The following is a 17,015-nucleotide window of genomic DNA, read 5'->3' as shown; positions in this document are numbered from 1 at the left end:
TCCGTCTCTTTCTGTCTCTCTCTCTGCTGCTCTCTGTCTCTTTCTGTCTCTCTCTCTGTTGCTCTGTCTCTTTCTGTCTCTCTCTCTGTTTCTCTTTCTGTCTCTCTCACTATCTGCTGCTCTGTCTCTTTCTGTCTCTCTTTCTCTTTCTGTCTCTCTCACTCTCTGCTGCTCTCTCTCTTTCTGTCTCTCTCTCTTTCTGTTTCTCTTTCTGCTGCTCTGTCTCTTTCTGTCTCTCTGTTTCTCTTTCTGTCTCTCTCTGTCTCTCTCTCTCTTTCTGTTTCTCTTTGTCTCTGTCTCTGCTGCTCTCTGTCTCTTTCTGTCTCTCTCTCTGCTGCTCTCTGTCTCTTTCTGTCTCTCTCTCTGCTGCTCTGTCTCTTTCTGTCTCTCTCTCTGTTTCTCTTTCTGTCTCTCTCACTATCTGCTGCTCTGTCTCTTTCTGTCTCTCTTTCTCTTTCTGTCTCTCTCACTCTCTGCTGCTCTCTCTCTTTCTGTCTCTCTCTCTTTCTGTTTCTCTCTCTGCTGCTCTGTCTCTTTCTGTCTCTCTCTCTGTTTCTCTTTCTGTCTCTCTCTGCTGCTCTGTCTCTCTCTCTGTTTCTCTTTCTGTCTCTCTCTCTGCTGCTCTGTCTCTTTCTGTCTCTCTTTCTCTTTCTGTCTCTCTCACTCTCTGCTGCTCTCTCTCTTTCTGTCTCTCTCTCTTTCTGTTTCTCTTTCTGTCTGTCTCTCTGCTGCACTGTCTGTCTCTCTCTGTGTCTCATACTATGTCTCTGTCTTCTTCTGTGCCTCTCTGTAGCTCTATCTGTGTCTGTCTCTCTGTGTCTGTCTTTTGTATCTCTGTATTCTGTGTCTCTCCATGTGTTTGCCTGTCTCTCTCTGCCTTCTGTGTATCTGTCTGTCTCTATGTCTGTCCTCTTCTGTGTCTCTCTGTCTGTCTTCTTCTGTCTATGTGTGTGTCTTTGACTGTCTGTCAACCCCTAGGGACACCACCCTCTCCCCCCTCCCCCTGACATCGCGATGATGCAGTCAACTATGCTAAGAGATCACACAAATATCTCCATCTGTAAGAGTAGCATCGGCACAAGCCCAGGTTTAACGCCGTTCCTGCCTCTGAACCTCATCGAGGAGCGTTTGTTTTTCTCCTCGGGGAGATCCTGTCCGTGTGTGAAAAGCTCTCTGCATGGGAGATGGAAAGATTCCTAGAGTGCTTCATTCCTCTCGCTGCCCTCCTCGCTGGTCTTTGCCTTATAAGGAATGGTTTCGTGCAGGCCAGATTATTAGCAAAATTAGCAGTTATAGTCAGGACGTAGGAGCTTCTGTAACTCGGCGCCTCGGTCCTAGTGTCCGTGTCGTTCCTGTCCTGGGAATACACACGGCTCCGGTTTAAATGCAAATGCTGACATTCCCATCACTCAGACCAAGCGAATGAGCTCGCAGGAATTTCAGTTTTCACACCGTGTGTGTTCTTTTCTGCATTCTTGCTCAATTGATCAGGAGTTGATAGAGCTGGTGCAGTCTTACTGTGCTCTCCCAAGGCATCATGCAATACCGCTGCCTTCCTTTTCTGTGTATCTCTCTCTCTCTCTCTCTCTCTCTCTCTCTCTCTCTTCCCACCCCCCCGTAACCTCACTCTTGCTTTCATTAATAAAAGCATTTCTCCTCTCTGGCACAGTCCATTAATAAGGAACTGGCAGCTATTCCTCTTATCAACAGGACTGGCTCTTCTGGCTGCTTCTCCGTCAGCATGGTTAATAGCCGTCCACACTCGCCGCTCACCTGACTCACCTGTTTTCTCTCCGTCTCCGTGTTTTGGCATTTCCATCACCCCTTGTCTCAGTCTGGCTGTTCCACTTAAACCTGTTTTCTTCCCCACGTCCGTCTTTTACTTTCGACTCATCACCTCAAGCAAGCTGTCTGTCTCTGGAAGGAGCTATTTCTGCTTTTCCCATGGAGCGCCTAATAATTTTGTCCACGCTTTGTCAGACCGTGTCTCTCTGTTTGACCAGGAAATGATCAGCCGGCGCGACCACAGTGCCCTTTTAACATGTCGGTGACTGTTAAGTCTTTTTGATAAAAGAGCTTTTTCACGCAACTATTCCTGCTGACGTGCCGTTCCTGCAGTCTACACCAAGCCTTATTAGTTTTTCCCTGTAGTTTATTACTTCAGTTTGGTTGTATTTATTTGTTTTCAGTAATGTCTTCGTATTATTCATAATATAATAGCATGTGATCGGAGACGGGAACTCGGTCAGAAATTCTGATTAGTTACCACTGCACACTCAAAACCTAACCACCATATCTCTGTCTTTCTCTGACCCTAAACAGAGGCTATGATGACCCCATTGAGACTGAGCTAATTGACGAGCGACACCGCTATGCTCCTGGCATATACCCCGCCCCACTCGCACAGCCTGAGCGGGGCAGCACGGCCAGCCTGGACGGTGGCCTCGACGTTGGCCTCGCGCGTCAGGACCCACGCTGCTGGCGCGACCCGGACCTCCCCGAGGTCATTGCTATGCTGGGCCACCCGCTCGATCCGGTCAAGGCCAACGCCGCCGCCTACCTGCAGCACCTGTGCTATGAGAACGACGTCGTGAAGAAGGCAGTGCGACAGCTGAACGGCATCCCGGCTCTAGTGGCCCTGCTCGAGCATCCCAAGGGTGAAGTGCAGCGCAAGGCGTGTGGAGCTCTGCGTAACCTCTCCTTCGGCAAGGACAACGAAAACAAGGCGGCCATTAGGTGCTGCGATGGCATCCCCGCTCTCGTTCGCCTGCTCAGGAAAAGCGGCGACGCTGAGGTCCGCGAGCTCGTCACAGGTACGCCGTCTATTTTTTGCTCTATATTTGCATTTAGTGACCAAAAAAATAGTTTTTTTTTTTTTTAATCTTGTTTGCAAAATACATTTACTAGTGACTGCTGTGGGGATGTCGACTAGTCGGGTCAAAATGACAGTGAGTGAGATGGTATATCTGCAGTGCCGTGCGCGCTCAGTTTGAGTCAGTTATTTCAATGAAACCAACAATTCGACCGTACGAGTGTGTTTTAAGCAACGGTACGTTCTTAAATACTGTAATGTGATGCACAGATTTATTATTTTGCACGGTTTATTGTACCGATTTCTTTACTTTCATTGTTCAGTGTAGCCTAAAAGATCACTGAAGCTGGAAATGGTTTCCGAGACCCTGTCACTGGTGTTAATTATAGTGCGGTGAAATTAGTAGAAATTAGTCGTCATGCAACACCTAATAGGAATAGGAGAGTTTTCTCAGAGAGCTCTGTTGTTCTTCTAACGAGCGGATTTGAGAAAATAAATCCAGCTTTAACCCACTAATAGCTTTTTTTTTTTTTTTTTTGTCTTTATTTTGCAAACATGTTCAGTTCTGTTCCAGTGCAGGTGCCATCATCGCTTTCCTTTATCCACGGGTATTTACAGAACAATGACTGAGAACTTGTCCCACTTCTCCGCTATTTCTAAGACACAACAAATCTACAGTCCCAGAGGACCCTCTCTAGTATTCTTATTTAATTCCTCAAACCTGCATTCTTCTGACTGCTGCATGCTGGTGCAGTACGAGAGCTTCTGATACCAGCTTTAAGCTTCTGGCATGGTAGGACATGGATATTTTGGTCTATTCTTGAAGAACGTGTGATCCAGAGGCTGCCCTGCCAGAAGACATTTTGGGGCTGGTGTACTGGTTCTGGATCAGGGTTAATGAGCACTACTTTCCAGAGTGTGGTGTCCTGGAAGATGGCCATGATGGTCCTAATTTCATATGAGGCCATTTCATTGTGGTTGCTGCATACCAGATGATATTTTGGTCCCAGATTACTGATTCGAGATCAGTCCTTTTGAGCATGATTTCCAATGTCTGGTTACGTTGGGGTCCTAAAGTACAGACTCTAGGTCAGTCTCACTTAGGCACACTGTCCAGAGTCTGTCATACCAGAAGATATTTGGGGCTGCTGTACTGATTCTGGATCAGTCTTACTGAGCATTGCTGTCCAGAGTCTAATTTTGTTTATTTGGGGCTGCTGTACTGATTCTGGATCAGTCTTAATGAGCACTGCTGTCCAGAGTGTGGCTTTCCAGAAGATAGTTATTTTGGTCTTAACGTACTGACTCTATATCAGTCTTGCAGAGGCTCACAGTACAAAGCCTGGCATACTAGAAGATACTTTAGGGCTGGTATAGTGGTTCTGGATCAGGCTTACGAAGCACTGCAGTCCAGAGTCTGGCATACCAGAAGTTGTTTATTTGGGGGTAGTGGTGGGGGGTTGTTTTTATAGAACATGCTGTCCAGTTAAAGTCCATTCAACTAAGTCAGATATGAACTTACTTCAGTTCAGTATTTGAGTGCACACTCATGCAACACCAGATTTTTCAGACTGATGCACTGATCTTGGAACGGCAGTTCAGGCTGCCTAGCCATGTTAAATCTCCTGGTGATTTGCTAAATGGCCCTGGGAGAGTACAATGGGGTTTTGTCCCCCTGCAGCTAATGCCTTAATCCACTTACCGGTTTTACCTGGCATGCGGTTGCAGGACTACTGAAAATCCAGCAGAGAGGCTTATTGCAGCTGCGATAAACCACAGAACTACAGGGAACGCGTTAGCATGGGTGGTCTAAAGGCTTTTACCTTCCATTTCCATTTACCCTTTGCCTAAAGTGACCTGTATTACACGTTGGTCAGAGACATAGTCAAATCATAATCAAACCTGTGTCTTCATGACCATAGCAGTGTTGTCGCAGTTCCGGGCTTGAGGGTCCCATACTGCTGAGAATGATGATAAATGACTGTATTTACCTTGTGGTGGCTTAGCGGTTTGCACGTTCGCCTCACACTTCCAGGGTTGGGGGGTTCGATTCCCGCCACGGCCCTGCATGTGTGTGCGGAGTTTGCACGTTCTCTCCGTGCTGTTGGGGTTTCCTCCGTGTACTCCGGTTTCCTCCCCCAGCTCAAAGACCTGCATGGTAAGCTGGACCCCATTTTGGACCCCATCAAAGGTGTACCCTGCATTGTGCACAGTGCTCCCTGGGATAGGCTCCAGGTTATCCTCCACCCAGTAGGATAAGCGGTATAGAAAATGGATGTGTGGATGTATTTACCTTGTTAGAGAAAATGTTGCACCGTGTAGTTTGACCACAAAATGTGGGGTTATTTCTTGAAAACAGGAGGATGAGCTTGCTTTATTATTTCTTTTTCCAGCTTAATAATTCTGGATATGACTGTAAACCAGTGGCCGCCGTTGTGACTCTATAGAATGAATGCTTGGCTAGGATCAGTTCACTGAGCACAGAGAAAGGGTGGGATTCCTGTGCTATGTGGTGGTCGTTAAGCCAGCGAGGGGCGACCATGCCCCAGCTGTGATGATTGCTTTTACAGTGCAGTGGGCCTTTCAATCAAGGCTAAAAATAGTGCCAAGTGGGAGGGTCTCAGCCCCAGCCACAAACGCCCATATGTTTTGGCCGGCGAGGCCCTTATGAAAACATAACCCCTTCATAATATGGGATCGGTGCAAGGAACTGGGCACTATGCAGCACAATTAAAAATAATTACAGGGTCTCAAAAATAGAACGAGTCCATCATGGAGGTTTTCATTCCATTCACTGAAAAACCTCCGCAGCCCACTGTTCCCTCTGTGGATGCGCTACTCACAGTAATGGCTAGTTTTGTATGCTCTTCCTTTCCTTTTCTTTCCAGCAGCCCTTTCTTTGTAAAATGCCACATTAAAAGGTCCTGCGGTGTTGTTAGATGTCATTTGGCAAAAATGAAGAAACTCTGTAATGCTCTCAACATGAAGCTGGACTTACTCTAGTGTTCTTGTATAAAAAAAAGCCCTTCACACAGAGAGTGGTTGTGCTAGAGAGAACGTAAGGAACCAAATCCTTGTCTCTTCTGTGGCTGTCTTCTACAGGCTTTCAAATCTCAACTTTGAAATTTGGGCAAATGGGCTTAAAGCAGAATGCAGGGTGACATTTTAGAATCGCTCTTTTCCCTCCCTTCTTTACCTACCTGACATCCGCACGCTCCGTCACCTCCACTCAGTCTGGGCCGTAACAGCACCTCTAATGAATGGCCTGTAAGGGCAGCATGTCTTTTGCTCCTTGCAAAATTGAATTAGCTGGGAGGCTGTGGTGCCAAGCAGGAAACTGCAAACCCAATAAAGCTGCAACACACACACACACACACATATAGAGCTTCCTCAGGGCACAGCACACAGTTTCATCTCCCTTTCTGGATTTGATTTCTGAGGAATCCAGCTGAGGGGGAGTTACCGAGAAATAGGTGACATCAGAGAGCAGCATGTGTTTTATCGTGGGTCATAAAAGGCCATACACACTTGGAAATTCATATAGTCAGGAACATGTAGAATCACGGACATAACGTCTTGTAGGGTCAGAGACATGTAGAGTCCGAGACACTTAATGTCTTATAAGAGTCATGTATATTTAGAGTCAGGGATATGTAGAGTCTTGTAAAGTCCTATACATGGAGAGTTTTTTATAGAGTCAAGCAGATGTTCCATTTGGTAGAATCAGGGACTTGTAGAGTCTTCTTGGTCTTGTAGGGTCAGGAAGTTGTAGAGTCTTATAGAGTCAGGGGCATGTAGAGGCTTGTAGAGTCAAGGACACACAGAGTCTTGTAGAGTCCGAGACGTATAGAGTCAGGCTTGTGTAGTTAGGGATGAATAGGGACATGTAGAATCAGAGACATGTGTAGTTAGGGATATAGGAATGTGTAGAGTCAGAGGTGTGTGTAGTTAGGGATGAATAGGGACATGTAAAGTCAGAGGCGTGTAGAGTCAGAGACGTGTGTAGTGAGGGAAATAGGAATGTGTAGAGTCAGAGGTGTGTGTAGTGAGGGAAATAGGAATGTGTAGAGTCAGAGACGTGTGTAGTGAGGGATATAGGAATGTGTAGAGTCAGAGACGTGTAGAGTCAGTGTTTTCCAGCTGAATTTAATGAGTGTTTGGAGGTAGACTTTTACACTACAGGGAGTGAGTATTTCTGAACATTTGGCGTTTGGTTCCTTTTTTTTTTTTTTTTTGACCAAGAATGCGGTTTTCTCCTCATGTGTCTTTTTCTTCCGTAGAGACTTTGATTCGCTGTTTTTGTGGCTTTACTCATTTCCCACCGAGTTTATTTTGGAAAATATGGACTTTGTGTGACATTCGTCATCCCTGCAGCGTCTGAACGCTCCTGAGCTCACACGCCGCAAGCCACATTCAATAGCTTTACTTGTCCGAGGCACCGACTAGATCATCTTATTACCACACAACAACCAAACCGCCACTGGGATTTCGGGGGGGGGGGGGGACCAACAAACAACCAGTGTGTCACATGCAGGACTGCGTTCCAGGAAAACTCCCACTTTCTCTTACATTATGGGAAATGAAATGTAATGATTTGGATTTAAAGGCTGAGTTTTCGGTATGAACCTGCCTGAGACGTTGTCGGGTCGTGTCGTAGTCCCTCAGGGGGATGACCTGAGCAGAACTGCATTCATGCAGTTTCGTATATTATACAGACATTTTAAATAAATGCATTTCCAAAACACTCTCAGCAATCCAAATGTGAACCATTTGAACCCAATCTGCCACCCCTGCCTACACTACATCTTATTTCCTATCTCCAAATGATGCACTGTAGGTCATCTCTGCACCCGTGGTGGGTGGGAGAGTGTTTATGAATGTAGGCGTACACATGTGGTCATCAGAGGTAGCTTTTATTTCCAAATGAAAGCCACCACAGGGGCTTCTCGGAGGTGTATTATTTTTAGATTTTTGAGTATGTGGATTCAGCTGGATGAGGGTGGGGGAGAAGTGTGTACAAAAACGGAAAATGGGGACGACGGTGTTGCAACCAGAGCGGCACTCCCAGAATTCCCCGGGCCTTACAGTGTCATTCACAGTGGTGGTGTTCTCTACGTTTTGAAGAATAAAATGTGTATGTGTATGAAGTCTGCACTGAGCGTTTTGTTGTCCTGAAAGCACAGACCGAGCCCTCGACTCGTGTCTTTTCTTCTTCGCAGCATGACACGTCTGTCGTGTTTGTTTTCCTCTATCGTGATCGTGATCATGTGAAACAAGCTCGTGCTCTGATCTGACGATGCGAGTGCTGCTGAATGACACGTGGATCCAAGAGAGGTGTCGCACCTGAGCGACGTCTCGCTCGTCCTCTTTTGTGTAGTAATCATGTAGCGAGAGATCTGAGAGTGTCAGAAACCTTACCACACGAGCCTGAAAGCGCTTCAAAGCGCTTCGTCATTTATGTGTGCGTTTCTTGCTCTTCCATCTACTAGACGTTCTTCCTTCTGTTCACGTTTGTTTTTTTAACAGGGACGTTGTGGAATTTGTCCTCGTACGAGCCGCTGAAGATGGTGATCATAAACCACGCGCTGCAGACCATGACCAACGAGGTGATCATCCCGCACTCGGGCTGGGAGGCGGAGCCCAACGAGGACTCGAAGCCCCGGGACGCCCAGTGGACCACCATCTTCAAGAACACATCCGGATGCCTGCGGTACTCACCCGCTCACATGCAGTCCTCACAAAACCGCTTCCTACCATGAGCACTCATTTTGGTGCAGTGTCCCAAAAACGAACTTATGGACATCATTTTAGTTTGATTATTTGATTTCATATGGCGGTTGGCTTGTAGGATGACATGAGGAGTAGAACACTAGAGTATGCAAAATCAACACTCGGCTAACCCTGACGCAGAACCCTTGGCACGCTGAACACACGCAGAGACGACACCACATAAACACTCGAGTCTTATTATAACCAAATGAATGCCTGGTAGTGTCATGGCTGACCTTTTCATGGAGTACAATAACTAAGCCCGTTTTGCGACATCTGAAACCGAGCATAAGTTTAGTCTCGGACTATAAAGCGGTTTTAATTAAGAACGCGCATCGACGGTGCGTTTTAATCCAAGGTCAGAATGTCCTCTCCTTCCCTTAATCATCTCAATAACTCCGCTGTGTTAGTGATGCAGTTAGTCTCCGTGGCGTTTTCCCCTCCAATCTAATACTAATTTGTTTCCAGAAGGTCTCTGGGGACAAAGGAAGAGGCGCATTTAAACGGCGTTTAGCCACGGCCATCCATTAAATAGCCACTCAGAGCTGTTTGCAAAAGTACTAGCAGAACAAAGGCGCTTTATTGCGTGGGCTTTTAAGAGAAAAGCAGATAAGTGAATTAAGCGAAAAGCCCGAGAATAGGCAGGTGCTTAAAGTTATTTAGTGAGAGTCGGCTTTGACAGGCCAGTTTGATTTCTGTGGTACATTTTCTACAAAACTAGATCGGGAAAGCAGTACAGATCCCACGTCTGTTGCATCACAGCGCTGCACAGTTTAGTGCTATTTACACATCTGAGAGCCAACACGGAGGCTAATTACAGTCTTGCTAGCCATAATTTACACTGTGAGACTTGGCCTAGTTAGTATGTGATCGAGTTTCTCGTCATTGCCTATAGGAATTGTGTTCTTATGATCACGTTTCAGCACACTTTCACACCTGTTAGTCAGTTTGCCGAGTTCAGGTGAAATTTATATGTCTTGCTCTATTTGCTATTTAGTTCATTTTTGTTTTTACACTGAACACAACTCACCAAACCTAGAAGCAAAAACATGTTAGATTGGGCGCGGGGGGGGGTCGTGTAGGGCTGAAAACATCCCTGTGAAAGTTTTTCATTCTTTGGTCAGAGACGGAAATACTTTTGCCGCCAAGACACATCTCACCTGAGCATGGCGAGCACAGAACCGGCGCTAAATAAATGTCTAGATAATTTTACAGATATATAATTTATATAGGTCATCGTTCTACACATCTAACGCCGCGACCCGAAACACATGGAATGTTTGATTCACTTCCTGCAGGTGAGTCAAACATTTCTCACAGTTCAGCTCCTGCAGGTGAACTGATTCAGAGTCGATTCAGTTTCTCACTAGAGTCCACTTCCTGTAGTTGAATACATATAGTGTCAGATCACTTTCTCATTTGTATCGACTTCCTGCATGTGAGTCGATTAGAGTCGAATCACTTTCTCACTAGACGTCAATCACCTGTGTCATCTGTTTAACTATATATTGTGCTATATATTGTGCTATATATTCCAATTTAGTTGTTTTTATTGAATTTTTTCATAAATCTTTGGCATTTTGTTTATTTCCTAACAAGCGGAAGGGAGATGAACATGTGAAAGCTGTGAGGTTCTGTAAACGCTTAGTGTTTGGTCATTTTAGATACATGAAGGAATTTTGTCCCTTATGAGGTCTGTAACAAAATGATGCCATTTCTATCCTACGTGTATCACTTAACCCCTGGAATAGTATTCTTGTTTTTTTTTTTTCTTTCTTTTTTTAAGCTTTAAAAGCATATTATTCAGTAAGTGCTATGAATTATTCAGTAACTACACTGGAACTAATAGGAATGGTGTCATTATGAGAGTGAGGAGTGCAGGACTTGACCCTATGCTCCTAGGGCTTTAAGTGTATTAGCTAGCATTAACATTTCCTCATTCTTTTAAAAAAAAGATAAATGTACACTCTCCTAAATCACACCAACACCTCTCGGGTTATCAGCACTCCTGAGTATTGGGAATTTCACTGACATGGCTTTGCTGGTATGTGAAATCGACTCAAATCAGGATTTAGGCCTGGTGTTTAAATAAATAAAAATAAACATGGCGGGGGGGGCAGTAGCCAATCAGATTACAGCCTGCGCGAGCGTACAAAAGGTGTTGTATACCATCACTGTAAGCCACGATGAATGTAATGAGTGGTTCATTGCAGCAGATACTGTACAGCAGTCTGAGTTATAACGTTATTATTTTGTACTCCAGCAGAAACAAGACTCTACACATCCCAAACCCTGTCCCGTTGCTCCTACGATGAGCAAGAAAAACAGATTCGGACAGCAGGGACGTAATGAAGAGCTGCTTGTGTTTTGTGACAGTAAAGCGCAGGATAATGCCTGTTTGTTTGTGCCACACTTCAGTGGCGGTCTAGAGGCTGAAATCGATCCTCATGGCCTCGTTCCCTCCCTCTTTGTATTGATGCCCTCATTAGCAGCGTTTCCTCTCCGAGCCCTGAGACACTGAGTATTTCCATGGTTACTCTGCGTCGCTCTGCCGTGACTGTAAACGAGCTGGGGTCGAGATGGGCAGAAAGAGGACATGTTTGGTTTGTCCCATTTAGCACCTCTAAAGGTTCTGTCATTTGTCACATCTAGCATCTTTAATGTTTGTGTGCGTTCTCCCTTCTGGAATGGTTAAGGGTTCTTTGGTTGATGTCCATTTAGCATCCCTAAGGGTACTTTGGCTTGTCCCATCTGGAACAGTTAATGGTACTTTGGCTTGTTCCATCTGGAACAGTTAATGGTACTTTGGCTTGTCCCATCTGGAACAGTTAAGGGTTCTTTGGTGTATTCCATCTGGAAAAGTTAACGGTACTTTGGTTTATCCCATCTGGAGCAGTTAAGGGTTCTTTGGCTTGTCCCTTCTGGAACAATTAAGGGTTCTTTGGTTGATATCCATTTATCATCCCTAAGGGTACTTTGGCTTATCCCATCTGAAACAATTATGGGTTCTTTTGGTTTATCCCATCTGGAACAGTGAAGGGTTCTTTTGGTTTATCCCGTCTGGAACAGTGAAGGGTTCTTTTGGTTTATCCCATCTGGAACAGTGAAGGGTTCTTTTGGTTTATCCCGTCTGGAACACTTAAAGGTTCTTTGATATCCATTTAGCATCCCTAAGGGTTCTTTGGTTTGTCCCCTTTGGAACAGTAAAGGGTTCTTTGCTTTATCCCATTCAGCATTCTGAAGGTTTCTTTATTTTGTTTCTACTGATCACCCGTCACTTGTTGCTCCCCCCACCTCGACAGAACTCTTAAGGTTTCTTACAGCAGAGGATTTCCATTCCAGATCTTTTCCTAATAGAACGCTTTCAGAAAAGATTCTGTTAACCATCCAAAGAAGCCTTGAACCCATTCCAGAACCTGTTTTTTTTTCTTTTCTAAAAAGTGTAGCTGTAATAGCGTGATGAGTATCATTGTCAGACTGACGATAAATACACAGGACGGTGTGGGTGACTACAAGTGGTACTGTATTAATGTGGAACCACACAGTGCACATTAATATTTGTCTGATCTCTCTTTCTATCCATCTCGCTCTCTCTCTCTCTCTCTCTCTCTCTCGCTCGCTCGCTCGCTCTCTTTCTGCATGTGGCTCTGATTAACTGACCTTAAGCACTGCAGGGTCTGATAAGTCTGAAATTGCATTCCTCCTCCATCCCTCTTTCATTTTCAGCATTTCTCCTCTCCTGCCCTCTCTCTCTCTCTCTCTCTCTCTCGCTATTGCTCTCTCTCTCTCTCGTCCTGTAGCAGTTTAATCAGTATAATCAGGCTTGGTTTTGATCACGGAGACTGAGAGCCAAGCAGAGTTAGACTGAGATACACACAGACAGACAGACAGACAGACAGACTTTGGCCCTGTAGGTTGTAGAACACACTCGGGAATGTGAGCACCGAGGCTCCGTGCCTGTGTGTCGCCAGTTCCCGATGCCACTCCATCTCCATCCCCGCCACTCTGCCCGTATCCATGGCAACTGTAAGCACCGACATCTGTTGCCTAGGAAGCAGCTTGGGGCCCGAGCCTGATTTGCCACGAGCAGCGTTCATATCACAGCTGAAGCCGAAGTGTGTGTGAGACAGACGTGTGTGTGTGTGTGTGTGTGTGTGTGTGTGTGTTGGATGAAAGACGACTGTCGTGGTACGTGCTCCGGCACACAGTAAAACCCTCTGCGTAATTTTCCACAGATCTGCTGTACAGTGTGTTTGTATACAGTGTGCACGCTTATTCATCACCATGCACCGTACACACAGACGTTGTTTTGGTGTATCGGCATAAAAAGACAATGTAATTCCCCTCTTCTTCTTATATGGTCCATATGTTGGCATGGAAATAGAAACTGCTTTCGTCCAGTGAACGTAAAAACTCTCGCAGCTGTCCTACATGTTCCGTGTGAGCTCGCTGGCGCTGCGTTTATCACACAGTCGTGTACGTGTGTGTTTGTGCAGGAACGTGAGCTCGGACGGAGCGGAGGCACGCAGGAGGCTGCGGGAGTGCGACGGCCTGGTGGACGCCCTGCTCCACGCTCTACTGTCAGCCGTGGGGAAGAAAGACATGGACAACAAGGTGAGACTCGCCGTGCGCTCGCTACAAGACCTGGGTATTTCTGAGAAACGTCTGTGTGATATAAATGTCTATAAAAGGTTTGTCGTCTGTGGAGTTCCACCAGCTATTCAACATCTGTCTTTTACCTCAGTCTGTGGAGAACTGCGTGTGCATCATGAGGAACCTTTCCTACCACGTCCACAAAGAAGTCCCGGGAGCAGAGAAGTACCAGGACCCGTCCTCTCTTCAGGCTCCGGGCTCCACGGGGACTCACAGGAAGAAGAAGGACGACGCTGGCTGCTTCGGTGGCAAGAAAGCTAAAGGTCCGTCTCTCGCCGAGTCAGAGCTCATTAGAGCGCTAACTACGGAAATGATATTAGCCCTCGGGTTAGAGAATTAAAAATGAGGCGCCGTTGCTGTGCCGAAGCCGTGATTAGTCCCGGTATGTGTACGTGTCGGGTGTGTGTGTGTTGTAGCCTAGCAGCGATGGCTGTCGTGTATCTGTGGTCCTGTGTGATGACTCAGGAATGGTTAAATAGACGTTCATGACTAGTGTGTGTGAGCTGACTCAGACGATGCGTGTGTGTGTGTGTAAACAGTGAAGAAGCCAGTCGCTTCTATACGTCTATAAATCACACCGGCGTCAAAATTCGTCAGCGGCGCAAAGTAGGCCGGAGACATCCGTCTTAGCCCAGAGCAAATAGATGTAAACCGCCGTGTTCATTTCTTCATCTGAACTGTGCTCGCAGAAAAGAGTTTGAAATCGACAGAGGACACGGTGCAGGATTCGATCATTGCTTCGACGTTATGAAGAGAAGTATTTAACAACACAGCTTCACTCGTGAAGCCTGTCTGCTGTAACACACACACACACACACACACACACTCACACACTTATATCACGCCTCTCCTCTTTTTCCCCCTCTTCTCTTGACTGCTGCTGGGCTGGCTAACTGTAGAGGATTGGTTTAATCAAGGTGAGTTTCTCCTTCACGTTCTCTCCGTCCATCACTCTGTCTCTCCTCGTGTGTGTTCTGTGTCCGAGTCTGACCCGGCCGTCTTAGAACCCAGACTTTTGTTCACATCATATCATTTAGCCTGTGTCTGTTTGAGTCATCTGTTCATAGTGTGTGTGTGTGTGTGTGTGGGGGGGGCATCGAGATGTTCTTCATTAGCCCACTCTGCTGTAGATATATTTCCTCTCATACATTATTAAGAGGGATTTCCGCTCGGGAGAGCCTCAACCATTAGAGCGTAGTATGAGGAGTGTGTGTGTGTGTGTGTGTGTGTGAAGGTCTGAGATGGGCATGACATTCACTCTCCAGACAGTAAAACTCTAAAGCTCTGGTCTCTCTAATAGTCCTCTTTCTCTTTCCTCAGGGAGGAGGAACGGTGACGGTGACAAGAACTACGACACGATGGACCTCCCGAAGCGCACAGAGCCCACTAAAGGTACGCGGCGGAACGTCGACACGCGCCTCTCAGATTGTGTTTTTTTTTTTTTTTTGAGGTTTTTTTGGCTCGGCGCTCAGAAGCACAAATCTCTCCTACAATTTTTTTTTTTGTGACTGTGAAATGAGCTTTGGTTCGTTTCCAAGGTGTAGCGTGTGAAGCCTTTCCCATTCGTACACGCGTTCCTTATTTCTGCGACCACACGGAGCCATAATCCGCAGCAAAGAGACAGAATTACAGAGCAATATAATAACGTAAACAACTAGCATGTGAAATCTAAGCTTTTGCTCTAGCGTGCCAACTGATTAGCAAACGTAGCTAGTTCCGAGAAAAAGCTCAACTTCAGACGCTAAACGCTAATCTTGGTCGATTTATTTACATTTAGAATAAGGGGAAATTTTGTTTCTGTTTAGTTTTTTTTCCTTCGTCTCTAAGACGTTCATTAATATGAGCTGGACGTTGGAATGTTCTGGAGGCGGCCATCTTGGATATCATCTGGTTATCACCCCTCCCCCGTTTTTCTCTTCAGTCTTAATGTTGTCTGAATCCGCTTGTATTTATGGACGAGACTTTGGGGGACGCCACTATACCAGGACTCGTATGACATCACCACTATGGCGTTCCTTTGTCACAGTGCTGCCGATGAATAATTTAACCGCACTAACGCAACTCTGCTAGCTTGGCTAATGAACCGTTAACAGATCTTGGCTAGCCAGCCATGTTTTTTAGGAAGCCAGCTAATATTTGGTCAAATCTCGTGAGTCAGTGAGAGCGTCGTGATGTCATATTCAGCTGTTGGAAGGCATTCGATTGGTCAGATGTATGAGATTAAGATCAGCGCTGATCTCCAGGAGGAGTCTCGGGCCTCATCGGAGAGCAGAATTAGGATTGTTACCTGAACTCGTATAGCGTAAAAGAAGCTTACGGTCTCCCCTGACGCAGGAGCTGACTGCAGTGTTTCACCAGTAACCAGGCAGATCCCTCAGAATGCTCTTGTCGGGATTTTTTCCTTTTCCCCCGTCCCTGCCCGGGAGGAAGTGCGTGCAAGGACACGAGGGTGGCTTTTTATCGTTTCCTCCACCGTCTCCGCTGTGCACCCAGAAATGAGCTTCAGGCCCCTTTTGTTTTTCCCACCGAGGAAATGGAGCCCTATCGAGCCGCTACCTGGAGACCACCGCCGCCGTCGATCGAGTCGCGGTTGATTCCCGTCACCCCTCGTCATCTTTTGGAGGTATTTGCAGCGGACAGGACGCGAGGCGTGGAAAAACTACAGCGCTCCCATTTGCATTATTCATCACTCCGACGGGAGGAAAAGAGCGAGACGAGAAGGCAAGGCGGAAGAGATGTAATTAAGGGATCTGCAGGAGGCGGTAATTAACCGCGAGAGAGCGGCGGAGAGTAGCACGTTGTCGCTGTTAACTCGGATGGTGCATCTACCTTTTAACCTTGACGAAGGACACAATGCGCGTCCTCTTCTCTCTCTCTCTCTCTCTCTCTCTCTCTCTCTCTCTCTCTCTCTCTCTCGAGAAGCTGAGTATCAGAGCAGAAATTCTCCGCACGCCACCCAGAAAGAGGAGCAGGTGCATCGGACGCCAATCGTTAATCTCCCGACTCGTTCCTCCGCCGTTCGGCGCGCAGGGAACGCGGCAAGATCAGGTGCGGGACGTAACACTGAGTCACAGCCTCTTCCTCTTCCGTCGCCGTCTCGCGATAGAGGCACAGGCGAGACACAGGTACAGAGGCAGAGAGGCACAGGCGAGACACAGACGAGTGAGAAATGGACAGAAGCTTTCCTCGCAGGTGGAATCTGATTGTTGTCGTGTTCAATGCGTTATAAATTTCGCAAAGCACTCTCTTAACGTTCATGTCGGCGATCGTTTGGCACCGCTGTAACAAAATCCAGCCATAAAGCTTATTGACTTGCATGAGAGAGGGAGAGAGAGAGCGAGAGAGAGAGGGAGGGACAACGAGAGAAGTGTGCTGGTTAAAAGCCAAGCTGTTTCCATGCCAGGAGACTATAGTGCGTCTCTCCTGATCTTGCTAACGTGTCCCTGCAACGCTGGATGACAATCAGCTCAGACCACGCCCCCTACCCTATGACCAACAGGTGCAAAGGGCACACCCCATACACTGAAACAAACAGGAACTGGCCACGCCTCCTTCACTGTGCTTGAGCATCATATGCCACGGCTCCTTCAATGTGACAGACGGGTACAGAGGCCACACCCCTTTCATTCACACCAGTCAGGGTTCAGGCTCCGTGTTTAGTAAACAGTGTGTTGTGGCGGTCAGCATGTAATTAGAGGAGTAAATGATATTGACAGCTAATCTGAGGAGAACGCGTGTCTCCGTCTCTCTCAGCAGTCTGGCTGATTGGTGTCTGATTGGA

The 17,015-nt window shown here is 46.6% G+C and overlaps 1 protein-coding gene across 15 annotated transcripts in view; it reads left to right on the top strand.

Annotated features, from left to right (window-relative positions):
• arvcfb (ARVCF delta catenin family member b) overlaps positions 1–17,015 on the top strand; it is a 133,127-nt gene that overhangs the window by 92,704 nt on the left and 23,408 nt on the right. For all 15 annotated transcript variants that reach the window (XR_008384353.1, XR_008384354.1, XM_053610461.1 and 12 more), the window contains 5 exons: positions 2,323–2,813; positions 8,339–8,522; positions 13,078–13,195; positions 13,326–13,497; positions 14,555–14,626. Coding sequence is in view for 13 of the 15 variants with exons in the window: in XM_053610461.1 (XP_053466436.1) it covers positions 2,323–2,813; positions 8,339–8,522; positions 13,078–13,195; positions 13,326–13,497; positions 14,555–14,626 (1,037 nt within the window). In the remaining 2 variants the exon portion in view is untranslated. The remainder of the gene's footprint in view (positions 1–2,322; positions 2,814–8,338; positions 8,523–13,077; positions 13,196–13,325; positions 13,498–14,554; positions 14,627–17,015) is intronic.

This window comes from Ictalurus furcatus, chromosome 22 (genome assembly GCF_023375685.1).
Source record: "Ictalurus furcatus strain D&B chromosome 22, Billie_1.0, whole genome shotgun sequence".
In the NCBI taxonomy this organism is placed as follows: Eukaryota; Metazoa; Chordata; class Actinopteri; order Siluriformes; family Ictaluridae; genus Ictalurus; species Ictalurus furcatus.
This window is presented reverse-complemented; position numbering and strand designations above follow the sequence as displayed.